General features: G+C 38.3%; 1 protein-coding gene across 1 annotated transcript in view; it reads right to left on the bottom strand.

Annotated features, from left to right (window-relative positions):
* LOC150093142 (CD63 antigen-like) overlaps positions 1-27008 on the bottom strand; it is a 119822-nt gene extending 92814 nt beyond the window's left edge. The window contains exons 1-2 of the mRNA XM_090413540.1: positions 26824-27008; positions 11564-11755 (exon numbers count right to left, since the gene is read on the bottom strand). Coding sequence (XP_090269666.1) covers positions 11564-11755; positions 26824-26889 — 258 coding nt within the window. The 5' untranslated portion in view covers positions 26890-27008. The remainder of the gene's footprint in view (positions 1-11563; positions 11756-26823) is intronic.
* Between the last annotated feature and the right edge of the window lie 658 nt (positions 27009-27666).

Raw genomic sequence — 27666 nt, 5'->3', positions numbered from 1 at the left:
ATCTGTTCTTGGACCAGTTTAATTTGTTCATAAATGATATAGGAAATGATCCGAGAGGAACAGTTCATTTGTTTGCGGATGATGCGAAGTTGGGTAGGGCAATAGTGAATGCAGATGACGTCAAAATTTTGCAGGATGATTTGGATAGATTGGAGGTCTGGGCTAAGGAGAATGGATGTCAGTTTAATGTGGCAAAATGTAAGGTTATGCATTTTGGGGTGAAAAGATTGGAGGCAGTTTACTGCATTGGTGGAACCCTGCTCCAGGAAATTGATGAGGCACGAGATTTAGGAGTGTTGGTGGATAGGGAATTGAAATTTAGGGGACACATTGCAAAAGTGACCAAAACAGCTCATCAAATCACTTGGTTGCTGAAGAATACGTTGACAAGCAGAGACAAGTAGGTTATTGTTCCTCTCTATCGAGCCTTGATAAGACCCCATCTAGACTACTGTGCTCATATTTGGTCACCTAGGTTTCTTCTTGATGGGGAGGATGTGGAGAGGATCCAGAGGCGAGTGACCAAGATGATAGCAGGTCTGTGGAATGAACCGTATGAGAACAGGTTGAGGATTTGTGGGTTGCAAAAATTGGTTGATAGGCGGAGGAGGGGAGATATGATTGAGACATTCAAATTACTGAAGGGTTTCTATAAAATTAATTCAGAAGATATTTTTGAGAACAGGGCTGGTTGTGGGAGGACTAGGGGACATCCATGGAAACTGGGCAAAAGTGTGGTTAGTAAAGGTGTTAGAGCTGGGTTCTTTACTTTTAGAGTAGTGAATGAGTGGAATGCGCTCCCTGAGTCTGTAGTGGATGCTGTGACAGTGAATGAGTTTAAGGCGAGGTATGATAGATACTGTATGAATGTCAGATAGTTGTAATGAATATGATTTGGGGCCTCCCTCGATGAGTCTAATGACTCCCTGGAGTTGCCCGTAATAATAGTAATAGTAATAATAGTTTGATGATGATAATGGAGTGAATGTGTGTGTAGAAAATGCAAGGAAAATGAGAAATTAAACTATATTTCAGGTCGTGAGTGCGATGATAGTTTTGTCAAATTTCAGAATGAAGAAAATAGCGATATGATAAAAAATTGCAAGGTTGTACCAGAGAACTGCGAGGGCATGAATGATGATATTAATACAGAGGATATTAATGGTTTAACAGTTAATAAAAAAGATGGGATAGATGCAATGAGCGAGATCACGTTGTTAAGCAGTGATACATAGAGCAAAACAGCTAGAGCGTATGCACAAATGTCTACCGAGTGTGCCAGCCAGTAATAAAAAGTATGATAGGAAAAATAAGAGTATGTTTGTGAACGTAAACAAAATGAAGGAGCGAGTGCTGTATGGAGATTCGTTAGTACTAGTTGTGTTAGTAGAGGATTTGACAAAATCGTACCAACCTGGTGTAACCATCAAGGACATAAGTGAGTCCATTAGAGAGCAAAAGGAAAGGGTGAAAGAAATGATAGTTGTGGCAGGTATGAATGATTTGAAAAGAGATAAAATGGAAATGATAGAGGACCTGAATGAATTGTTTAAGGTAGCAAAAGAAAAGAGTGAGAGAGTTAGGATGATTAGTCTTTTGCTGCAGTATGACAGTGAAGTGTTTAGAAGGAAGGCCATAATTGCAAATGAGTTTATGCGTGGGTTTGCATGACGAGTGGTGTGGAATTTGTGGATGCGAGTTCGATTGGCGAAAGGATCTATATAAGATGGATGATTTGCATTTGAATGGATTCTGTGAAAGGAGACTTGAAAAAGTGTTGTTGAATGAAGTGGATGTGCAGAATCGGGGAAACTAGATTTATTAAGGGGGGGGGGGGAGTAGATATGCAGACCTTAGGGAGGCAGTTGAGTGTGTGAATGAGTATATGCCCGAGCGAATAAGGACAACAAATCAGAATGGGATAGTTAGTATAAGGCATCAAGTTAGGGATGGGACTAACGGGGGTCTGCAATTCATGTACACTAATGCTAGGAGTATTAGGAACAAGAAGGAAGAATTTGTGGCCTTGGTTGGCACTTCCAGACCACAGGTTATTGGCATAAATGAAACATGGCTAACTGTAGATGATATAGCTAGTGGGATTGAATGCAATGGGTATAGTGTGTTCAGGAACGACAGGGAGAATAAAATGTAGGGGGGAGTATTGTTGATGATAGCTGATGAGCTGCAGCCAAGGAGAATAGAAGTTGAATTGCAGGATAGAGAAAAGAGCACATTTGAGGCCATTTGGTATGAGATTATGGCTAACAGAACAAAATATACAATTGGGTGTTGCTATAGACCAAGTGATGGAAAAGATGGTGGAGATAGTATGCACAAGCAAATAGAAGAAATGAGTGGAAGGAGGGTAATTATTATGAGAGATTTCAACTATGGTAGCATTGATTGGAGTGAGGAGAGGACACACGGGAGGAAGGAATTGGATTTTATGCGGTTATTAAGGGATAACTATCTGCGACAGCATGTAATGGCAGTGGGAGGACTAGTGGCCATCCATGGAAGCTGGGAAAGAATATGGTTAGCAGGGGTGTTAGAGCTAGGTTTTTTACTTGGAGAGTGGTGAATGAGTGGAATAAGCTGCCAGAGTCTGTTGTGGGTGCTATGACCATGCATGAGTTCAAGGTGAGGTATGATAGATACTGTGTGAATGTCGATTAGTTGTTCTTGACATGATGTTAGGGCCTCCCTCGATGAGTCTGTTGACTCCTTGGAGTTGCCTGTAATAATAATAATAATAATCCACACATGTGTACAGTATACTTTATAAACCTATTTTTTTTCTTTCAGTTGCTAACCCTATACATAAAATGAGTAGCACAAGAAAGAAAAACGTTTACAAGTATTCAGATGAGTATTTGAAGTTTGGTTTCATACCTGCCACTCAGGATGAATGGTCATCATTCTATCTATTGTGTGAAACTGTTTGACCAACGAATCAATGAGAAAAGGTCATCGCAAAGCACTTATACTTTAAGAACTTGGTTGACTATTATGCTAGAGGAGGCATCAAAATCTTTGAGGCAGGATATCATCCAAAAAAGGTTGAGAATTAGTACTATAGGATTAGATAGATCATTGCATGTTTTAAGGAAATGTTCCAGTGAGTTCTCAGCTTTGTCATACTTTAACCATTAGGTCAAATTCCAAAAAAAGTGGAAAGAGAACAATTATGCTTCATATGAGCAGTGATTAGATTGAAGGCTTTGAGTTATAGGCCAACTATGTCTGGAGTTGCAGTCTGTGTCAAAGAAGTTAGTAAGAACCAAAATTCAGAAACTTCTTAACAGAAACATTCTCTAATGAATTACAAAAACATATTCCTTTAGCAATCTACTTATAACACAAGGTGACTAATGCATACCCAGCAGTATGTTGAATGTTGCAAAAACCTTGATTAACCAGTGATGATGAAAAAAAGATGGCGTCTCGCATAGTAGTCTCGCATGACGGTTGTTGTTGTGAAGAATGTTTTTTGATATCAGTGGTGATTAGCGAGTTTTAGATATTGTGAATCTGCTTTGTTTACAGAATAGAAGGTAAGAATTTAACTTTTGATACAATTTTCTGGCCCTAGCCCGTTCTATTCGCCATCATACCTATCCAAAATATATCTTAATATTTCGTACACAAGAATGGAGAATGTAAACAATATCAAGGACGCCATTCAACAGCTAAACAAAGATATGTCACTTGACATTCTCAAATTCATCCTTAAGAAATTTGATACAGACTACCCTGGCTGCTTGAATCTCTTCACTCAAGTAAATGACACTGAAGATGATTTAGACATAGAAGAGGACATTACACCTGTTCTACCTACAAAGATTCCCCGACAGCTTGATTGTTCTCATGAGGAACAATCTAATAAAAGACGAAGAACATCGGAAGGTGAACTGGAAGATAATGTAACAGCTCAACAAAATCAGATCTCCCAAGACAGAAAAGAAAAGGTCCCTCCAGTTATCCTTCGAGATAAAGACAAATGGACCTCAGTCTCAAGATCCCTAGGAGAACATAATATCAATTTTTCCTGGGCAAGAAATACGGAAGAGGGTGTAAAGATCCACCCTACCACTGTCACCGATTATCGCTTGATGACCAAAATGTTTGACAACTCCAAACTGCCCTTCCACACCTTTGCGCTAGCAAGCGAGAAGAACTTAAAAGGTAGTTCTAAGAGGAGTGGCTGAAGGCATCTCAACTGATGAGATTACAGCTGACCTCATCAATTCAAGGACTGACTCCAACCAAAGTCACTAGAATGCTGAGGTCAGATAAAACACCAATGCCACTGGTGTTGGTCGAAATCTCTAATACACAAAAAAGCATCTATGAAGTAACGGACATCTGTAAGCTTAAAATCACAACCGAACCTCTAAGGAAGAAGGCATCGGCAGGGCAGTGCCACAGATGCCAGAGGTTTGGGCATGCCCAAAAACTGTGCAGAGCTGCATATAGATGCCTAAAATGCGGTGAGGGTCATCAAACCAACTCCTGCACCAAACCCAGGTCGACACCTGCCTGTTGTGCCAACTGTAGAGGACCACACCCCTCTAATTACAAGGGTTGCCTTTTCCATCCAAAAAACCATGGATCATTAAGAAGTAACCACGCCCCTCCAAGAAATGACACAATGCACATCCAAGAAGTTCGCCCTCCAGAACATATTACCTCACATTCCACAACACAGGAAGGCACTAGACCCTCAACCATGTCCAAATCATATGCAGAAGCGGTAAGAACCCAGACTTCTTCATCACAAGAGCGAACAAGCTCTAATCTCACCTCAGCTTTAACCTCGTCACTTGCAACAATGCTGCATGAATTCAGCAAAGCAAGCACCTCACCATCCTCCAGAAAAAGATTCTACCTAGAAACCCAATCCATATTAACAGCTCTCTATAATGTTTAAAAAATTTAAACCAAATTCTCTCATGATAACAGCATGGAATGCCAATGGCTTAACAAACAAAATTCTCGAGCTGCAAGAATTTGCAAAAAAGATACAATCCAGACATAATCTTGATCAGTGAATCCCACCTCAGACCATCAAACAATCCAAAACTAAGAGGTTATATTTTATACAGGACAGACAGACTTAACTCTAGTGGAGGTGGAACAGCTTTCTTTATCAAAAATTATTTAAGCCACAACTCGCTGACCAACCCCCAAACTCTAAACCTTGAGGTGACAGGTGTGGAGGTGCACACAAATAACGCTGGCAAACTCAAAATCTACGCAGCGTACAATCCTCCCAGTATTCCACTATTGACAGCAGACTTAGACTCCATCCTCGGCTCCACGGATTCCATAATTATAGCTGGAGACCTCAACTCTAAACATACGGCCTGGTTCAGTTCGTCAATCAACACCAAAGGCCGTACCTTATACAACTACACATTACTCAACTCATCAATAGTAGCTGGACCCACTGAGCCCACCCACTACAGCCCATCAGGAAGTTCTGATGTATTAGACATAGTTATCCTCAGAAACATCAAATATCAATACCAGCTGGAGACAGTAGAAGAGCTTAACTCAGATCATAATCCCATCCTACTCAGGTTAGGACTTCAAGACCAACTCTCTCCCCATCATTCTTTCATACCATGGGACAAGCTCTCTAAGGTTCTTCCAATCCACATCGGTCCTCCCCCTGTCATTCGTAAAAAAGAAGAAATAGATCAAGCTGTAAACAATTTGACTAGGCAAATCAACACAGCAATAGCATCAGTCACTCCAACCACTGTCTTCCACGCTTCTAAGATCCCAGAAAAGATAATGGACCTGATTAGAGCCAAAAACAAGGCCAGAAAGCGATATCACAACACCAGAGCCCCGCAGGACAAAGCAACCTTAAACACTTTGAACAGACAGGTTCGAGAAGCCCTCCAGGTCCACAGAAACTCCAAATGGGAAACCAAACTGAAAGAAATCAACCCAGAAGATAACTCCATGTGGAAGTTTGTAAAATCTCTTCGTACCAAAAGACAACCACTTCCCCCTTTAAAGACCAATCTTGGAGTTGCACACACAGATGAAGAAAAAGCAGAAGCCCTAATTGACAACCTGGAAAATCAATGCAGTCCATCTTATGCAAACTTAAATATCAATCTTATTTACAAAGTTCATCGTAAAGTTAGAAATGCACCAAGTCAGCTTAAGGATGATTCAGAAACCATCACCCCCACATCTCCAACAGAAATAATAAATATCATTTCCCATCTGAAGAACAAAAAGGCCCCCGGCCCTGACAGCATTACCAATAGAATAATAAAGCTACTCCCACGGAAGGCCATAATTCATCTAGTTAATATTACCAATTCCATCTTAAGATTCCAATACTTTCCCTCCGATTGGAAAGTCGCGGACATTATACCTCTGAAAAAAACCTGGTAATAACCCACAACTTCCCCAAAGCTACAGGCCCATCAGTCTTCTTTCCTGTCTTGGCAAAGTAACAGAAAAGGTCATCCTATCAAGACTACAATCAGCAGTGGACCAACAGAAAATAATCCCAAATGAACAATTTGGGTTTCGCAAAGCTCACAACACGGTGCAACAAATTCACCGACTAACAGAACATATCACTCATGGCTTTAACTGGCACCTTCATACTGCTGCTGTATTTTTGGATGTTGCCAAGGCCTTTGATAAGGTCTGGCATCAAGGCCTTATCTTCAAACTAATTGAAAACAATATCCCAATTAAACTAGTGAAACTCATATTCATATATCAATGAAAGATACATGCAAGTAAAACTCAACGGAATTGTTTCTTCAAGGCACAAAATCCTGGTGGGAGTACCTCAAGGTTCTCTTCTGGCCCCAATACTTTTCACAACTTACATGGCAGATGTTCCTCTCAACCCAAAAACTACTATGGCTCTTTATGCCGACGACACCGCTATTCTAGCCAGATCGCTCAGCCCTCACCTAGCAATCACTAGACTCCAAGGAAGTATCAATGAGCTAGCAAACTGGTTCACCAACTGGAGAATTCAAGTAAACCCCCTCAAAAGCTCAGCCATGATGTTTTCAAGAAGAAAGATCTGCAACAAAGAAGACATCCTGCTCTCTGGTCAAAAGATCCCATGGCATTCAGAGACCAAATATCTTGGGGTATTGATGGATAAGAAACTCCTTTTCAACAAACACATTAATCTCGTTTGTGCCAAATCTTCCAAAGTCATAGCTCAGCTCTACCCATTGATCAACCGCAAGAGCAAATTGAACCTACATAATAAATTGCTTCTTTACCAGATGGTAATACGTCCAGTCATTACCTACGCCTCACCAGCATGGAGTCACACTTCAAGATCAAACATTTCAAAATTACAGAGAATCCAAAACAAATGCCTTAGGATGATCCTGGATGCACCGTGGTTCATCAGAAATTCACCGAGAAACCGGCACTCCATACATCTCCTCTCTTCTTCGTGATCTTGCAGAAAAATTCTTCGTGAAGTCAAGTTCACATTCAAACCCACTAATCGTGCAAGCTGTCAATTACAATGAGACTGATTACTACAAACACAAAAGACCGAAGGCTATTCTTCTCTCAACTGATCATAGCTAACACCACTGCCCTCAGAGGGAGAGCTTAATTGCTCACAAATCTCCCATTCCCAAATAACTCTCATTACAGATAAAGGGGAATATGAAAAGCACTTGTGCTTCACCCATCCTGTCAGTAACGTCAATGGTTGATTAACCAGCTTGTCATGCAGTAATCAACTGGAATGGATGGGGTGGGAAGATTAGCATGTTCGACTGGCTTTCTGATAGGTATCAGCAAGATGTGTATAGGGTGTGGGCAATATCCCAGAAGATAGTTCCCAAGGATATACTTTGGAGTCATTGCTGTTTAACTTTTATGTTAATAATAGTTTGAATGGCAATATCCAGTTGTTTGCAGATGATGCAAAGTAATGAATAGCTATGAGGAATAAAGAAGATGTTGCAATTTTGAAAGACTTGAATAGGCTGGGTGAACTGAATGAGCAAGTGAGTGGTGCTACCAGTTCAGCATTGAAAACTAAAGTTTTGAAATTCTGGAAGTAGCAATGGGATGCAGAGTACACAATTGGTGGGAGGATATCTTAGAGGTGGTGAGAAATCTGGGTGATGGTGGATAACAACCTAAAATTTCAGTGACACATTGCTAGAATCGTGAAAACAGCACAGCAATGCAATATCCAAGTGTAGACACTGTATGCATTTAAGGAAAATGAGCTTTGTGCATAACAGTGGCATCTTCCATGTCATCTTACACCACAGAGGTCTAATGATAACTAGCATTGTCAGACAAGGCTAATCTCAAAACACTGTTCCAACGATCAAATACATATTGATCTTTGGAACTTGGGAGTTTAGACATTCAAATGTAGTTAAAAGAATAACTCATGTTTGTTAAAATTAATAAACAAAAATAAGTGCATCATTACTCAGCATCCTCAATCTATATACAACATCACTATGCAAGTAATGAGATATTAATGTGAAAAAACAAAGGCAAGTCCTATATTGCACCAACTAATGAATTTGATTGCATTCTTTGCAGTCAGTCTTATGGTCAGGGAATAAGCAGTTTTCTAGACTTGAGGCAGTTTTATGCATCTAAATTGTATTCAAGTTTTTTTTTTTTTTTTTTTTTTTTAGGGCAAAAAGCAGTTTCAAGTAAGTCATTTTTATTTGACTCTGTAAAAGGTGTCCTTTCAGTAGATCCTGTTGCCAATACTCAAAGCATGGGCTGTAAATCCTGAACAACTGTTAGTGAGGTATCAGATATAGTTTGTGTTCAAAGATTCTGATATTAGCTACCAATCTGCCTATAGGAGAGATTACAGCTGCACGGTACTTGTTACACACCAGAATTATAGTTGACTTTAGGAGAAAGAGGATTAAGAATACTTTTTTTTTATTATTATTTATTTTTTTTTTTTTATGTAGTCTGAAGGTGATAAATAACAAAAAATCTGAAGAAATAAACTTCTCAGATGTGTCACAGCTATTGGATAGTGATGATTTTATTATAGTCTGGTTAGGAGAGAGGGAGAAAGAAAAGTGTATGGAAATGAGATCAGGTTTTTTTTTTAAAAAAAAAAAAAAACCTAGGTAGACCATAGCCAGATGAGAATGGCTAAGTTTAGTAGTGAGAATATTAGAGCAAAACTGATTTGATTTTAATTTTTTTATGATTCATTACTATTTGGTGGATATCTGCCTATGTGTATATGTTTTTTCTAGAAGAGAATGCTAGGATTTGGTTTAATCAAGGTATCTAAGACCAGACTACTCTTTTTCTAAATAACTGGATCCTGTGGTGTTTGCTATGTTCTAGGCTAGATGGACAAATAGACACTTTTTTTTTTTAGCACAGCATAGACAAATAGGTTTGTGTAGAGTAGAGTTTGGAACTTTCTTTTCAAACATCTCTATGAAGAAGTTTCTAGGAATGGAGAGGGAAAGAGCTTATTGTTGTACCCTTTGAAGAATATTCCTTGTCAAATGAAAGCCTAAATTCATGGTGAACCAAAGCAAATCTGGGATATTAGAAGGGAATTTAGTGTTAATTAAAAAAAGGTGTCCAAGTGGACAAAGTGAAGGAGTGGGCAGAGCTTTTAGTTAACTATTAGAACATCTGTGTGCAGCTTTAGCCATCACCGACAGCCAAGCCTGCTGACGCCCATGATTTTGAAAGCCTATGGTAAGAGTATTCATGTTAATGTTCAATGGAAAAAAACAAGTCTCAAAGTAATGAACCAATGAAATTTATTTTGCTAATTAGATTATAAGCCAATATTTCATCTTGTGGGTGAAATATCTTCATAAGGCACAAAAGAAAAAAAAAAAAATCAAGCATGTGCAAACTAGCAAAAAGGCAAAACAGACAGATTTCAAAAGGAGCAAAGGATATTATTCAAACCAAGAAGATCAAGGTAGTGAAGGGGATCTTTAGGTTAACAGTTAAAAAAAAAAGCTAATTTTTGGTATGAGTAGATGGGAGCAATATCCCAGAAGAGGAAAGTCACTAGTTGTACCTCAGGGGTTTGTTTTAGAGCCATTGCTGTTTAACCTGTATGTTAATGATATTGGAAAAGATTTGAATGAGGGTATTCAGCTGTTTGCAGATAATGCAAAATTGGGAAGAACTATGAGGAGTAGAGCAGATGTTTTGGCCTTACAAGAAGACTTGAATAGAATGAGTGAATGGGCATGAGAGTTTTTCAATGTTGATAAATGTAAAGTTTCAAAATTTGGAGAAATAAATGAGGATGTAGAATTTACTCTTGTTGGGGATATATTGTTGCAGGTGATGGAAATAATAGATCTTTGGTGATGCTGGATAAGGAACTAAAATTTAGAGGACACATCACCAAAATTACGAGGACAACAGAACAAATTCCAGTAATGATGTGGAAGACACTGACTTGTAGGAGTAAGGAGATTCTAGTTCCATCATACAAGGCCTTGATTATCCCACATGTGGACTACTGTACACAGATTTGGTCACCTGGTTTTCAAAAGGATGAAGAGATATTGAAAAGGGTGCAGAGGCAATTGACTATGGTATTTTCGTCTATGGAATGATGAGCATGAAGAAAGATTGAGAAGATGCAATTTGCAGTCTAGTGGATAGGAGGAAGAGGGATGACGTGATAGAGGCATACAAGTTGGTAAGGGGCTGTTATAGGATTAACATTGAAGAGGCTTTTCATAAAATGGGTGGGAGAACAAGAGGTCATTCCTGGAAGTTGGATAAGAAGTGTGTGAGAAACAGGTTTTTTGCATGGAGAGTTGTGAAGTATTGGAATGCACTGCCTGAGAGTGTAGTGTCTACAGAAAATTTGAATACATTCAAGGTGAAGTGCAATCTGTGTATATGAAAAAGGGATCTTCCATGGTGAGTGACTCCATGGGAGGGGGGGGGGTCTTGAGAGAATGATTATGTTGACTAGGTTTTTTCATAGAATGGTGGGAACAAGAGCACATTGCTGGAAGCAGTACAAGAAGGATGTGAGATGTGAGGAAAGTAGTGAAAAGCAGATTTAGTGTGGTGGTGAATAATTGGAATACACTGCCTGAGAGTGCAGTGTCAGCAGGAAATGTGAATGTATTTAAGACATTAACAACTGTATGTATGACAGAGGAATCACAATGAGTGACTCCATGGAGGTCTAATAAGAATATGGCAGAAAACTTATCTTTTAGTGAGTTCATTATTTATGAATTGCAGGTTAGAAATCAGTTTTTTTTTTGGAGAGAAAAATCCTTTCCTGTCAAAAATCAGCTAATTCAGGAAGTGGCTGAAAGAAGGCTTATAATGGTGTTTCTTCTGACAGTAGCATTACAGAACTGGAAATTCTGCCACAAAGCACTTTAATTTAATTTTAAAATTTCATGTTTAATAATTTTAAACTCCAGAAACAGAATTTGCGTATGGTACTTTACTTTGGCATATGCATAACAAACAAATATTTTAGCTGATAAAAAAAAAAATGACTCAAACTAGTTAATTTTAGATTTATCAATATACTTACAGTTGTTAGCATGCAACTGCTTTCTTTTACTGCACCACAGCACCCAAGGAATGCAAGGAAGAAAATGATACATCCCACTATAACAACAATAACCGGAGGAGACGTTATTGGATGATCACCAAGAATAATTCCATATTTGCTTGCAGCGTGAATGACATAGCTTCCAACTCCAATAATAGCAATACCTGCAATCTGGTGAAATAAAAAGAGTTACTGATTGCTTTTACAGATTAATAAAAAAAAAATTCAGAAGTTTATAATTCATTTTCTCTTAATTAGAAATTTGAGATGAGTTAATTATGTTCAGTGACAACTACAGCCATGAGGTAGCCTTCATAGTATTGTTTCTTAAGATCACCATCATAAGGGATAAAAATCATCTCTCCCCATCACAAAATTAGTTTGACTTATCCCAGTATTGTTTTGCTAGTTTCGCATGCACAAGCTGGTTCGGTTAGACAAAAAATTAGGGCAGTTCTAAGATATTAGCTAATGCAGCTTTAGTAGTAAAAACATACGTAAATTGCAGGCGTTCCACTTTGATATTATGCTATGAGCATAATATTAAACAATTTCCTGTACCAACATTCTTGCCCTCCCCGCCTCTTCCCACCTCTTGCAATTCATTTTGCTTATCCACCAACCTAATTGCAAATAATTTGGCTTTCTCTTCACATGCTTATATAATGCTTCAAAGTCAATCTAATTTTTTTTGCCCTTCTTATTTCACTCATGAAATGGTGCAAAACCTATATAAAACAAACATACAGAATTGTATATAACAACTACTAATCCAGAAATGTCATAGTATCATGCTAGTAATTAAAAATAATCTTTCTTTCTTTCATAGTTACTAGTGTTCAGCATACACTGTTTAGAAGCATGGAGACAAACTCCTGTGTTAGAGCAATTACTTTAAGATCAAATAACACTCCATGTTTTGACCTCTCCCCCCCCCCTCATCAGTCAGTCAGTCATTGAGAATGCGCGCACGCATGCATGGGCGGGTTAACTGGCAAGCATAGCATGACTTCTGATGAGGAAAATCGAAAAAAAACCCAACTAATGCCTTTTTATTCCCGTATATATAGGGAGTAGGCGAGGCCGTATTTATCCCTATCTAACTTTTGGAGACTGAGTGGGCAGTTCAATCTCCACTGGTACCCAATCAGAGATAGCTGGCCCAAGGCTATCACTAATTAAGCGGCATGCAGTGAAGAGTGACGGCTCAACAAGTGCCGCCATCTCGTGGTCCCTAACCCTAACACTCATATTTAATGTCTGGAATAATGTGGGTTCTAGGGTCGATTTTCTTGAGTTCCGGGACGAAAAACCCAAGTTTCCGGGAGAAAAAACCTGCTTGCCCGTGTCAGAGATCGACTAAAAAAAGGCTTAGAAAAATTTCCTCTAGTCACCGACTAGACTCTAAATCAAGTCTTCCTTCGTGCAGTCAAGTGCCGTGGTGTGCAAACGCCACATCCACTGAGCTACACAGGCTCCAAAAGGAGAAATTAGATAAAAGTAATTAAATAAGCAGAACTACATAATTGCTACCTGTTTGGGTATAATCCGCTACAGTCCTGTTATTATGTGTTTCAGTAAGGAAATACCGTGAGTAGACATTAATTAAAATTATAATTTTAATTATTATGCGACACCTTTTGTATTTGTGTAGCTCAGTGGAGGTGGTGCTTACGTACTCTGTGCTTGGCCGCTTGAAGTCAGACCTAGGTTCTAATCTAGTCACTGACTGGAGGAACTTTTTCTAAGCCTATCTTCGACCGATTCCCGAGTTAGGTGATCTCTGGCACTGGCAAGCAGGTTTTTCCTCCTGGAAACTCTGGTTTTTCATCCCAGAAAATCAAGAAAATAGTACCCACATTATTTCAGACAGTGACATATCTTGTTAGGATTAGGTACCAAGAGATGGCAGCACTTGTTTGCCAGCCTCTTCATCGGTGGCTGCTATAATTAGTGATAGACATGGGCCAGCTATTTCTGATTGGCTACCAGTGGAGATTGAACTGCTCACTCAGTCTCCAAAAAGCTAGATAGGGTATAAAGGCCTCACCAACTACCTATTAGGGAATAAAAGGCATTAGTTGATTTTGATTTTTGAGTATTTTAAATACATTTACATATTCTGGAAATCCGGCTCTAGAGGGCAAACATGGAACATTTTCAGGCCGCCAAATAAGTGCGGGGTTGGTCTCGCATTGGGCGATGAAATTCATCTCCCACCTAAGAGGGTTTTCAAGTTCTCTATTATGTTTCTGTTCCTAAATGCCATACGAGTTGCAGATGGGCCTTACATTCTTGGAATGATTACTGAGATTGGGACAATCGAGAAGCATCTCACAACTGTCTTTAATTTTTTTCTTTTGTACAATTTTCTTTAATTTTGTACTATTATTTAAAATTTTCTTTTGCAAAAATTAAGATCATTCACATCAGTAAAATATTTCAATAAATGATTAAAACGAGTTGCAGCTCTATGGAGGTCCTGAATCATAATAATCATGGATTCTAGATTAAAGTTCATCGAAATTAGCTTTAAACAACGAATGCACATTCAGTGCACCCTCGGAAAACTCTACTCACCAACCACTTTCCATACAAAGAACCTGCTCCCTTGCTCATATTCTGCTTATACAGTTTCAAGGCTTTTTGTTCCACCTAGTCACCCATTCTATGAAACATTTCTTCTACATTAAGCCAGTAACAATTCCACAATATATCACTTCTCATATAATAGATTTCTAATATATCACTCCACGAAAATCGCGTTACCAAATCTGTATACCGTAGTCCATATGAAGTCTGATAGCCAGTCACCTGTCACCTCACTAAGCTAATGTCTAATCCCATACTTTCCAATTTAATTAGCAGCTTGTGTTGCATCTCCCTTGCATTCACTGCTATCAACAGCAATATTAGGAGTATTATGTGCGAGAGAAATCAGCCGTTTGTCAGAGATAGTACGTGTACACACACAAAGCTATACCAGTATGTGTGTGTGTCCCCAGTCAGGGAAACGGGAATTAAGCAGTAGGTTATGAGCGCAAATTACCAGGACAGGTGCAAGATAAATGATGGAATGAAACAGACTATATGGCCTTAATGGGAGCAGCAAAGTCTGAAGTTCTTATCAAATAGGAAATTGGGAATAGAAAAAGGGAAACCAAAAGGAAAGGTATTATTTTTTATATAACAATGCAAGGAGTATAAGGAAAAAATATGGAAACTGTTTCTATAATTGAATTAATTTGTTGCTCAAAATGGATGCAGAATTTTCCAAGAACTAAAGCTACACCTGTAAAATATCAGAAATATATGCTTCGTATCCATATTATTTCTATAATATGGAAAGGTTATATTGACTTCAAAGGAAACTTCGCACTATGTAATTATGGACACACACATAAGATGATTAATATAAATTTAAATCCTCTAATACTTCCGGTGTAGGGCTTCTTGCTCCATAGTGCTATACTGTCAGAAGAAAGACAGATGAGCAACTTGCTTATAATGTATTTTTTCAGCCAGTTTCATTGGACTTTTGGCAGGTAAAGTCCACCTAATTTTTAACTTCAAATCAGAAAATTCGATTATTAAAACTTGCCATTTCACATACGAGATGAAAAACAGTTATATACTCTAGTATCGCCTAAAACCAGTGGCGTAGCTAGGGGGGTGCGGAGGGGGAGGCCCGCCCCGAGCGGCATTCTGAACCTTTTTGAACTTTTGCAGTTAATTCTAATATACAGTCTCGAGAACTCATTTCCAAATATTGAAATACTACTGCGAATTTTCCTCACAATTGCTGTAAGTGTTCCTAGTTGTGAGAGGAGTTTTTCTAAATAAAATTGATTAAGAATTACCTATATTACTATGAAATAGACTTCGCCAACGTCACCGACGATTTTGCTAACAGAAAAGCAGGAAAAATAACATTTTAAAATGTTGAAATTATAGTTTTACTTCATAACTAAACAGTGTTTTAATTTATTTCCCTATACATCGTTTTGACTTTGTGGTATTTTGGTGTGTATTGAGAGAGACGGAAAAAAACTCAGAGACCGCCCCGGGCGGCAACAGCTCTAGCTACCACTGCCTAAAACTGATAGCCGGATTCATCTTTCGGTGACAGGAAAGCTATCTTCGAAGTTAGAATCGCATATTCTTAATATCGCAAACTAACTTCGACGTAAGAGGAAAGGGAACAAATATTTGAGTTTGTCCTTTTGTACCTTGCAATATAAAGTTCTGCCGGCTATTTGGTTTGCATTCAGTATTTTTGAACTGCTGATGTTATTTTAATATTTTCAGATGAAAGCTTCATGGTTGCTAATTTACAAATTTGCCGTTTTATTTTTAATTTCGAAGAATATTAAAACCACGCTACTGGCCAAGACGTCTATAGACGTCAAGTTTATCATGGATGCGAAGTGCATATTAAAATTGTAATACCATTGATATTACATTGAAATATATGATGTATACGAAGCATATGAAGATGCGTATTTGATCCATAATGGCCGGTGAGGTGGTTAAATCGTGAGATTCGTAGCCTCATCTCAAAACAGTGTCGAAAGAACAGGAATATGAAGATGAGGTAATGACAATGATTTTACTTTAAGTCGAAGAGATAATCGCTAATACCAAAAAAAACCTTTGTGCTTATCTAAGACAGCTGCTTTCTTCTGAAAAGATACTGAAGAAAAACAGGAACTATATTCAGAAATCGAACACCTGCTGTGCTTTAAGATTAGAAAATGCTGCACACCATTTCAAATGAATGTTAAAATTCGCACGTACTTAGCTCTCTGCTACTAATTTTTGTTATTCGTTTCCCTCCCCCTTTCCTTAGGATTGGTTGAGCCCTCCTAATGAGGGAATTAAGAATGTATTTTATTACTGTAGATCCGTGTATGTTCACTGGCCGGTTTGCCTGTTCTGGGGTTACGAAAAACCCAAGTTTCTGGGTGAAGAGAAAAAAACTACCTCCGTATAAGACCGGCTAACTCACCTTTCATCGAAAGAGACCAGATAACGGATAATGGACAAGAATCGAACCCAGGTTTTTCCTACCAAAGGGTTTCGTCTATATCGACTGAGCTACGGAGGCTCACTGCTGCTAACTAATATGGGTTGAGTAGAACATCGAGATGGAATATTAAAGTGTTTTATAGGGGGAAAATAAATCCGTTTCTCGCAGAAGAAACTTCAAGTACTAAATAACGACGTATGTTGAAACAAAAGAGTAATGGTTCGCTTTACGCAAGTTATTTACCAGTTGTTTCCAACTCCCATTGAGTTGTTTGAGTATTTTGTATATATTTATATACCTTGCTAGTTGATTCTTCAGTATACCAGCTTGTGATAAAGAATTTGGAACTGTATATACTTCCAGAAACAAATTCAAAGTCATAACTGGCGATTGTCAAAGTCAAGAGTAAGGACAAGATTACATGTAACTTCAAATGGTACACTGAATCCTAAACAGGCAGCTTTGCTGAAAAATCAAAAAGGCACAATAAACAAGAAATTTAGTTTAGATTTTTTGGTCCAATAAGCCTTTTCCTTACGTATTTTAAGTGGCATATTTTTCTCGTTTGCATCATTTTTCTAAGTGAAAAAGTTGTTACGCACATCGTTAGGAGAAAATCTGAAGTTGTCGTCCATGACCATTCTGATTATTTTTTGCTAAAGATATTACGCAAGTTATTTGGCCTAAATGTGCTCAGTTAGTTCACTTTAACATAATGAACTTCTCAATTTAAATTTCCGCTGCTTAGCAGAAAAAACAAACTTAAAAAAGGACTTTAAAAGCTTAAATAGGCCAATTCCCTCCAGGCGCTATGTAAATATTATTTTTTTTTTTTACAATGCTCTGTTAAAAACTAATTCGTTTGATATTACTTAAACAAAAACAATTCAACGTACACTCACGCAAAAAAAAAAAAAAAAAAAAAAGTTGGTCTTCGTGTAATGTGGCAACTATCTTTCCAATTTTAACAAAAAAATTGGAATTTTTTCCTTCTCAAATGCTTACTTGTTCCAATCAGAGTCCGTTTTCGAGCCATTTTATGAGTGACTGACGAACAAATATTAAGCTAATAATCGCCGTTTGCAGAATCAGCGGAGCTTGTAAAGCTTTGTCTGGGGAAAAATTGATGGCCCTGAACGTAGATTCCCGCGTGGTGATCATTTGTAAACATACTGGAGATTTTAAAGGTTCACTTGATGCAAAATGGTTGAATAATTGCCGTTACCACCCATGTCTTGATAATGCTGCTGTTTATGCCCCATTTTTATATTACTGGATTAAAAACCTTGCGATATGAAGTGTCTAAGCGTAAGTTGCACCCGTTTCAAATAAATTTAAATTAGGAGTTACATTGGTCCATCTCTTCCCGTCTTATCTACAGTAAACCGCTCGCAAGTCGCTAAAGAAACCCCGACTCGGTGATATCTTCAGATCTAAATGTCATTTGAGAACACTTAGGAGTATCCAAAGTCATAATACCTACCCCTGGTTCACGAACGCTATTCGCCGATTCATTTTTAAGCTCAGTATTCTGGTACGTCTCCAAGAAATTCCTCTTTTCACTTTTTGTTTCCCCATCACAATTAACGACTGTCCTAAGAAGCTTGCGCTTTTTTACCGCCTTAAGGATCTCTCTATTGACTTCGTCCACTGCACGTTTACTAGATAGCATGCGTGATCTGGTCCGAGTATTAACGCTAAAATTAAGCATTTCCAGGGTTATTCCAGTGTTGAAGCGCAACGATCCACACTTGCAGCGGTTAATTCTAAAAACTAAGCATTTAGTCTACAATTCAGACTTATTGTCGATACTCGACTGATTAAATTGTCCATCAGTATAAATATTATGGAAAGGTGTGCTCTCTTGTTCTGAAAAATTTTATTTCTTTTTCTAAATTCTGAAATAGATCCATTTATCAAACGATTTCTACTGTAGTTCTGTCTGCTCAACACTCATTTGAAAGTTTTTTTTATGTTTACTGGCAGTTTACCCGCATGTTTCTTTCTGTATAAATTCTAGCATATAAGTTTACAATCTGCAGTCTGGAAACTGAAGTATTCCAAAACGGGTATTATTACTTTGTTTTCTAGCAAAAACGATAATTCAGTTATGCTCAGTATATCGTACTCTTATTAGTTTTATTTGAGAGATATATTCAAAACACTACACAACTAAATTAGAGTGTTAAATCCAGTTTTTTTTGTTAACTCTTTTTAAACAAACGAATTCTATGTTCGTCCTTGGTGTTTCTGTGAATCAGACTCCTCTGAATTAATGTCCGTAATAGAAAAATAAGACCAGAGAAGTTTCAAGTTTGATAGTAAAGAAATTCAATGTATTAAGCCAATGGAAATTAATTTCTCATTGGTTTTGTATTTTAAGACAGTCGATAAAGTTATGCTCTGCAAAATACACTAGATGAAGTTTCGAAACGCGCTCTCTGTACATTGCTTAAATAAGTTTATCTTCAACGTCTGTCTTCGAGAACTCATACAGCGAAGTTTGAAATTTTGTGGTTATTTCGTCTCCATCTATACTTATGGATGATTTCAGAAATATTTATGAGGAAAAAAAAAGTATAAATTACCACCATCTCGTGTTATATAAAAGTCTTAGTGTTAGTTCCTCTAGTGAGGAACTAGTATCAACTTTATAAAGTTTTCTGGTCATTAGCATCATGAAACCAGAAAGACCTTCCAAAAGGCTGCAGAGGCACCCATAATATTAATATTATGAATTATATTAAAAAGGAAAAGATTGCCATTACAGTATAATTTCGTCTCCAAGTATCATCTTCGCCAGAGAGAGAAACCAGTTTAGAAATCTGATTAGCCAATCGTCCAAAGACTGGCTTAATGCCAAATTCACAGCATAAGAAGAAAAAAAAAATTCTCATAAAAATCATTATTACTACGGGCGACTCCAAGGAGTCCTTAGACTCATTGAGGGAGGCCCTAAACATCATGTCCGCACAACTATTCGACATTCTCACAGTATCTATCATACCTTGCCTTGAACTCATTCACTGTCATAGCACCCACAACAGACTCTGGCAGCTTATTCCATTCATTTACCACTCTAAAAGTAAAGAACCCAGCTCTAATACCCTTACTAACCATACTCTTGTCCAGCTTTCATAGATGTCCCCTAGTCCTCCCACCACCAGCCCTGATCTCAAAAATATCCTCTGAATTAATCCAAGAGAAACCCTTCAGCAATTTGAATATCATCATATCTCCTCTTTTCCGCCTATCAACCAATTTCTGCAACCCACAAATCTTCAACCTGTTCTCATAAGGTTCATTCCATAGACCTGCTATCATGTTGGTCACTCGCCTCTGGATCCTCTCAACCTCCTCCCCATCAAGAAGAAACTTAGGTGACCAAATCTGGGCATAGTACTCGAGATGAGGTCTTATCAAGGCAGAGGAACAATAATTTGCTTATCTCTGCTCGTCAAAGTATTTTTCAGCAACTAAGTGATTTGATGAGCTGATTTAGCCACTTTTGCAATGTGGCCCTAAGCTTCATCTCCCTATCCACCAACACTCCCAAGTCCCTGTCCTCAATCTCCTGGAGTACAGTTCCACCAATGTGGTATACTGCTGCTAATCTTTTCACTCCAAAATGCATAACCTTACATTTTGGCACATTAAATTGACATCCATTCTCCTTAGCCCAGAACTCCAATCTATCCAAGTCGTCCTGCAAGATTTTGACATCATCTGCATTCACTATTGCCCTACCCAACTTTGCATCATCAGTGAACAAATGAACCATTCCTCTTAGACCCTTCCCTATATCGTTAATGAACAAATTAAACAGCAGTGGTCCAAGAACAGAACCCTGCACCACACCAATAGTCACAGGCAGTCTTTTGGACTCTACTCCTGAGTAAACTACTCTCTGATATCTCTCCATCAACCACCCACCCACCCACTCATCTATCCATCTCACCAACCCTTTATTCATTCCCATATGTTTCAGTTTAGATTAGAATTCCATGTGGTATCCTGTCAAAGGCCTTAGCCAGGTCCAGCACTATTACTGTAAACCCATTACCGTTATCCAGTTCAGCCGTCACTGTGTTATAAAACTTGAGCAAGTTACTGAGGCATGATCTACCCTTCACAAAGCCATGCTGTCCCACACACAGTATCTCATTTTGATCAATCCATTACTGTATTTTTCCCTTGACTACTTTCTCCAAGACCTTGACAACGACTCCTGATATGCTGATCGGTCGGTAATTTGCAACGGTAGTCCTGGATCCTCCTTTATGCAGTGGAACTATTTCCCCCTCTTTCCACACCTTCGGGACTAAACCAGACCCGAGACTCAGATTAAACAACATGGTCAAGGGCACTGATAATTCTTTAGCCGCTTTACGTAAAACCCGTGCCGGTATACCATCCAATCCCACAGATGTATTTAACATCAAGGTTCTGTAATAGACTATTCACGTCCACTTCAATCACCACAATTCCCATATAAACTAATGGTTCCTTCATTCTTTCAATGTCACCACCTGGATGATACATGCTTGCAAAGTGCTCAATCAGTAATTCCACTATATCGACTGATTCAGTGATCTCCTTGCCATCGGCATTCCTTAAAATCATTCTGCCGTGTACAGTTTTTCGTTTACTTGCAGCATATTGAAAGAACTGTTTGTGATTCTCTTTAGCTTGCATAGCTAGTTTGCTTTCATAATCCGCTTTTGCTTTTCTTACCATGCTCGTTATCCTTTTGGCCTGTGCTTTATACCGTTTGTGTGCCTGCAGGTCACCTTTCTCTTTAAATTCCCTCCACAGTTGTTTCTTTTTTTGCAGCTCAAGCTTAATGGTGTTATTCATCCATTTAACCCCTACTTGTTTTACTATTCAGACCCTAGGTATACAATCAGCCATAACCTCCTGTAAATGCTCCTTGACCACTTCCCATGCTCTATCGACATCCAGCCCTTTCAGTTTTACATGCCATGGCACTGAACTAAGCAATCCCCTAAGCTTGTCATACTTGCGAGCATGGTAATTACACATATACCCTGTCTTAATCGAAAACTCCACACCTTTAGCCACCACATCCCAGGTCAAGACCTTATGATCACTCTCACCAATAGGTGGCAACATGGTCATACTCATTACAGTCAGATTCTCAGATGCTATTACCAGGTCAAGCACTCTCAAACCCCTAGTATTTTCTATTACATGCTGTCTCAGATCTTAGATGAACATATATCAGACAACTGGAGAATTAAAGAAAATATTTCATATTTCTGCTGCATGGGTATCAATCACTTAAATGCGAAAACGTTACTAACCCGCACTCGATAATTTACTAGCGTAATTTTCCATTTCTCATCTGCACAATTATCAATGGTCTCAGGAGAAAACAAAAAACAGTATATTCGAATATACACACACGGAAGTAAGGTAAAAGTTTGGCCTCGCATTGGTCTGACGTTCATTTTCACCTTCTTAAAATACGCTTTTGGTGTTTATATCATACCTACACAAGAAGTCTTGAGACCTGTCTGTTATCTCCTATTATTATTAGGTGTGCCTCAATGGAGTCGAAAAAACTCATCGCAAGATATCGACACTTCATACACCTTCAAATTCTCATAGGAAGCATTACACAGATTGGTCATCTCACCAGGTTGGTCACCCGTCCCTGGATCCTCTCCACTACCTTCCAATCACAAAGAAACCCAGGTTACCACACTGTACACAATATACTCAAGATGCGGCAAAATCATGCCTTACGAAGAGGGATAATAATCTCCTCCATCTTCATTTGTGAGTGTACGTCACCATCTAATAATACTTTGAATTATTTTACAATATGTCCTCTGAACTTCAACTATTCACCATCACTCCCAGATCCTTAGACACCACAATTTTCTGCAATCCAGTACCAATGTAATACACAGCATAACCTTCCATTTTGAAACAAACTGAAAACCCATTATTGTTAACCTACACTGCCAATGTATTTAATTCATTCTGTGGAAAGTCTGCATCACTTTTGTCAACCGAATATCCCTCCCTTAAATCATTCCCTGTATTTTTGATATACAAATTGAACAGTAATGGCCCTAGTACAGAACCTTTGAAGCATTCCCATTCCCCTAGAATCATAATACCTGGTGTCTGGCAAATCAGCTACTTCCTATCCATGCCACCCCAACTCATATCAATTCCCCTTTGCTCCAACTAATGCACTAGTCCTCCAGAGGACTTCTGTCAAATGACTAAAGTCCAGCAGTACCATGATGCAGCAATTTCGCTTATCCAATTCTACTGTGATTCTATTATAAAATGTGAATAAATTACTGTGGAAACCGCGCGGTTAGCCTAGTGGCTTTGCGCTTCACAACCATATGCCTGGGGAAGGAGTGTCCCAGGTTCAATTCCCGTTGTAGACGTGAGGACTTTGAGGATCTTCCTCAGGCATAGCCAAGTTAGCCGGTCTTGGGCGCGGTCAGTAGGGTTTTTTCCGCCAGTTTTTCATCCCGCAAACAGACAAACCGGCCCCATGAACATACGCCTCTACAGTCAAAAATATATCCCCCCCCCCAGCGGCAGACCAGGCGACGGGTCGGTTGGGAGCAGTACTAACAAGAAGTCGCATCTAAAGGAACACGCGGACCCTGCATGGGAAGCGGGAATAACGCGTAGTAGAAGAAGAATAAATTACTACGGAAGGACCTACCTTTTACAAAGCCATGGTGGCCACCAAAGAATATTTTATTCCTATCCACCCATTCCTGATTTCTACCAAACCAACAACTTTTCCAATATCTTAACCACCACTTCTGAGATACAAATTCGTCTGTTTGCTACTTATGTTATGGAACCACCTTTGTGTAATGGAAAACCATCTCCTCTTTCCATTCCCTTGGAATCTTGCCAGAGCAGAGACTTTGATTAATCGTCAAAGGCATTATCAATTGCACATTCTTGGAGCACATGGCCAACATGCCATCCAATCCAACTGTTGTATTCACATTCATATTTTTCAATATCCCAAATGCCTTCAGTTCCTCCACCTCAAAATCAGTTTCACATCGGCAGGTAAATATACCTGGATAATAGGTATCTTTGCAAAGTAATCAATTAGCAATTCAACTATTTCTTCTGCTTTTGTTATTTTTCGATCAATCGGCATGATTAAAGTTACCCTTCCATAATCATTCTTACTTGCTACATAACTAAAACAGTTCAGATTTTCTTTGGCTTGCTTAGATAAGTTTCAATCGGATTTAACTCTTCTGACCAAACCAGTTACCTTCCTTTCCTGCCTGCGTTTTGTACTGCTCGTGAGCTTGCTAATCACCTATCTTTATAATCTATCCACTTTTTTTTTTCAGTTCATGCTTTATATTACTGCTCATCCATTTAACCCCAACATATCTTCCTGATACTGCCTTTCTCAAACAATCCCTGACCACTTCCCATACACTACTTACATAATTTCTTTGTAACTTATGCCATGACACTGCTCCAAGCTGCTTCCTAAGCTTGTCATAACAACAGTCTTTGCAAATAAACATATACCCCTTTTCTGACTGAAAATACTTTGTGTTGAGCAACCTCCCAGAACAAGACCACATGATCACTTTTCTCAACAGGTGGCTGAATGGCCACTGTGGTTATGGGTACTTCGTGGGATGCCGTTACCAGATCCAGCAATCTCAAATCACTGGTCCCTTTCATCGCATGCTGTTTCAGATAATTATACCTTAGCAACTGTATAAATTCCAACTTAAAATCTGCCTTTTCCTGCCTCCAATCTATGTCTCCATAGTTAACGCCTCCTCCCAAAAAAAGAATTTATCGTTTTCACTTATGCTAATTCACCGATGAATGTCATCCATCGGTGTGAGGCTATCTGCTTGAGATAGCCTCAAATGAACTATTCTTTAGACCTAAAATCCTAGACTTCTATTTTGGTTGGCTGTAATTCAAAAAGCTATCAGTAATACCCTTCCTCCAGTCCTATTCCTTCTATCCTCCCTGAAAATGCAATACCTCTTACTCTAAGTCTCTCTTATTCCGGCAACTATATCTTACGTCAATCAGATCTCGCTGATATATATTTTGGCCAAATCGAGCTGACCAATGCCAAAATCTCTTCCCTTTTCTTCTGATACTTCGGGAATTCGTACACATGTACTTCAACATCCTTTTGGATCCATAATTCCTCTTCCGTGATGTAATCACCAACCCATTCAGATTCGAAACCTATGAAACTGCACTCAGCATCGCATAATTATTTGTGTACTGACACTCATTTTCCCCCAGAGGTAGCTGGACCACTTGATGTGGTCCCCCCCCCCCTCCAACACGTCTTGTTTCCCTGCTATCGCCCTAGCAACATTAGTTTCCCTGCCCAAACGCGTCTCCAAACGGCAATCTCTCCCAACACCTGCATCCTTCCATATTCAGATACAGCCCAACTCGCTGATACCACTCTGTATTTAAATGTGCACTCCAAGCATTTACATATTTAATATTTCTTTCGACGACACATTCTGGTTATGTCTTTCGTTATTACTGTTCTCTAATCTGAATTGACATATCTAGGCAATATGCTCACTATCTTAGCTCTCATTTTTTGCTGGACAATTCTCAAATGTCTCGCTACCCGATTCATATCTCTCCAGTTATGACTACCAACCATCACTATCATCTCATCCACATTCTCACCTCCTGGTAAAACGCCTTATTCTTTCATTTTCATGGTCTTCTCATTTCACTGGTTCTTCCATCAGTTATTCTCGTGTCGACTCTTCTGACCTTTCAATTCAGCCCTCATATCGTCTATCTCTTTACTGACTGCTTTTATTTTTTCCTCAACGGAAGCGTAGATGGTGGCGAATCAGAACACAATGAGAGGTTATCTTGACAAAACTTCAGATCAACCGCCTTTTGAAGCAAATCACGATTTTAATAAAGAGGCGTACTGAGCACTCCAGAGAAGTGGCATTAGTGTTAATATTAATGCAAAAACAACTGACTACACCCCTGGCTGGCAGACGCAAGCAAAGATTACTACTATGAAAACAAATCATAACTGTCAAGGTTGCATCCGTCTTAACCCAAAAAACATTTGTTTTTGGTGACTTACATTCCGAAAAAAATTAAAAGTCAATTTAATTGACACCAAGCACTGTTTTACACGAGAAACGTACATTTGTAAATCCCAGGGAAGGTAAAAAGTAGGTGGATTTACTCCGCCTTGGATTCTACAACGTAGAATATTTTATCATTCGAGAACGAGTACATTTTACAGCACATATGCCTATTGGTGTGTGTGTGGGGGGGGCGCAATTCGGTTGACCACTCAATATGGATATGGTAAAAAAAAAATGAAGTTAATACTGCATTTGTTTACTAGGAAATGCTACGAGTACGGTACAGGAGTGCGATGCAATAATAAGAGTAAATAGGACATACGTGCACGAGTTCTATGTAATACCCCTCACTAGTCGCTTCGTGTGACTAAGAATGCATTTCCAGCTCTGTTGGCAAATTTCGCTTATAGGTATTATAATCGAACTGACAAGCCAAATGAATAAAAAGCAAATTTTATCTAATTATGGTAAAATTGTAAAAACTGCTTAAAGCATTTTGTAAATTGCTCCATGCTTATTCATTGATCCAAGCTAAGATGCAGCTAAGGACATCACAAAATAATTTTAACTTAAACAATTCGATAATATTGAAGTAAAACGTCGCGACTACTTTTGCATTTAATAAAATTAAGGTAAAATGAATATTAACGGAAATGTATATTTCCGCTAATATTCATTTTAGCAAACCCGATTTGAATCTTTTTTTCCCCACCAGTACTGCAAGTGTAAATCTTAATCTGGGCACGTTGTAGCTCTTTATTATTATTAAACTCTTGAATGAAAGAAAGATTAGCGAATATGTTTGATTTGAGTGACAGGTGTTCGCAGAGTGCAAAATACATTTTCAGAATTACGTGTAAAAATCGGTTCTGTAGCTTCTTAGCAGTTAGCTACAAGACAACAGTTGACCTGTTGCCTTGTAGTCACTATTTTTGGCTTCTTCTACGAAAACGGGAGGGGGGGGGGTATAGTGGGACAAATAAAGTTTACAGTCCAATTTTTATAATAATTGACTAATAAAAATATATTTTTTATTAGTAGCGGTAGTTTTAATCGAAAATACTTACCAAAAAAATCAAGTTGAATGCATGTAGAAGATATTTAATACACGTCTGTCCACCACTGACCACCATTTTTAACTCGAAAAGATAAAACCGCTACGAAAAATAAAATAAAGGTTATAGAACAGTAGTATCCTGCCACGAAACCGCTTGAAGGAACAACACGCCAAAGCCTCTTGAAAGCGAGAACTTTGTTTTATTAATAACCGCCCATTGTACGATAACAGAACGTAATAATCTGGCATGCGCAGTGCAAATGTGACATGTTACTCTAATTTCGTAATATTTACAGTCACGAGTACGTATTCGTTTAAAATGAGTACCGTGAAAATAGATTACGTTTAACGAAAGAAATAACCTCCGATAATCTGTGATTTTATGTATAATTCAATGCGTCATTAAAATGATTTAGTTTTAATATGAGAGCTTGATATATGGTCGAAAGCAGACGAAATCTTTTTATAAGCTAAGGTGAAAGTATTACATAATATAATGCTTTCATCTTAGCGCCAGCGATAGCTGAAGTTATTAAAATTACAGACAAAAGTTTGAATGATTATAAATTATTGTGTGATATAGCTAATGCTGTGCTGAAAAAAAAAAAAAAACTCATTCAAAAAGCAAAAGATAAAATAAAATTATTGACTGGAAGATTGTTCTAACTTTCTTTACATTAAACAGTTTGAATATTTTGAGGCGATTTACTTCGCCGTAATCTAATCAAATACTTTAGTTTTTATGCTTTTATTGAAAACCACTAAATTATGCAAAAATTGTTACTGAAAATAAATAAACAAAAGAATCCGAAAGGAAGGTAGTGAATAATCTGACCCAGATTGAATAGGATAT

This window comes from Typopeltis vanoorti, chromosome 24 (assembly GCF_054136105.1).
Source record: "Typopeltis vanoorti isolate ZY-2024b chromosome 24, IOZ_Tvanoo_1.0, whole genome shotgun sequence".
Lineage (NCBI taxonomy): Eukaryota > Metazoa > Arthropoda > Arachnida > Uropygi > Thelyphonidae > Typopeltis > Typopeltis vanoorti.
Note: the sequence above shows the minus strand (reverse complement) of the source record. Positions and strands in the feature narration are given on the sequence as shown.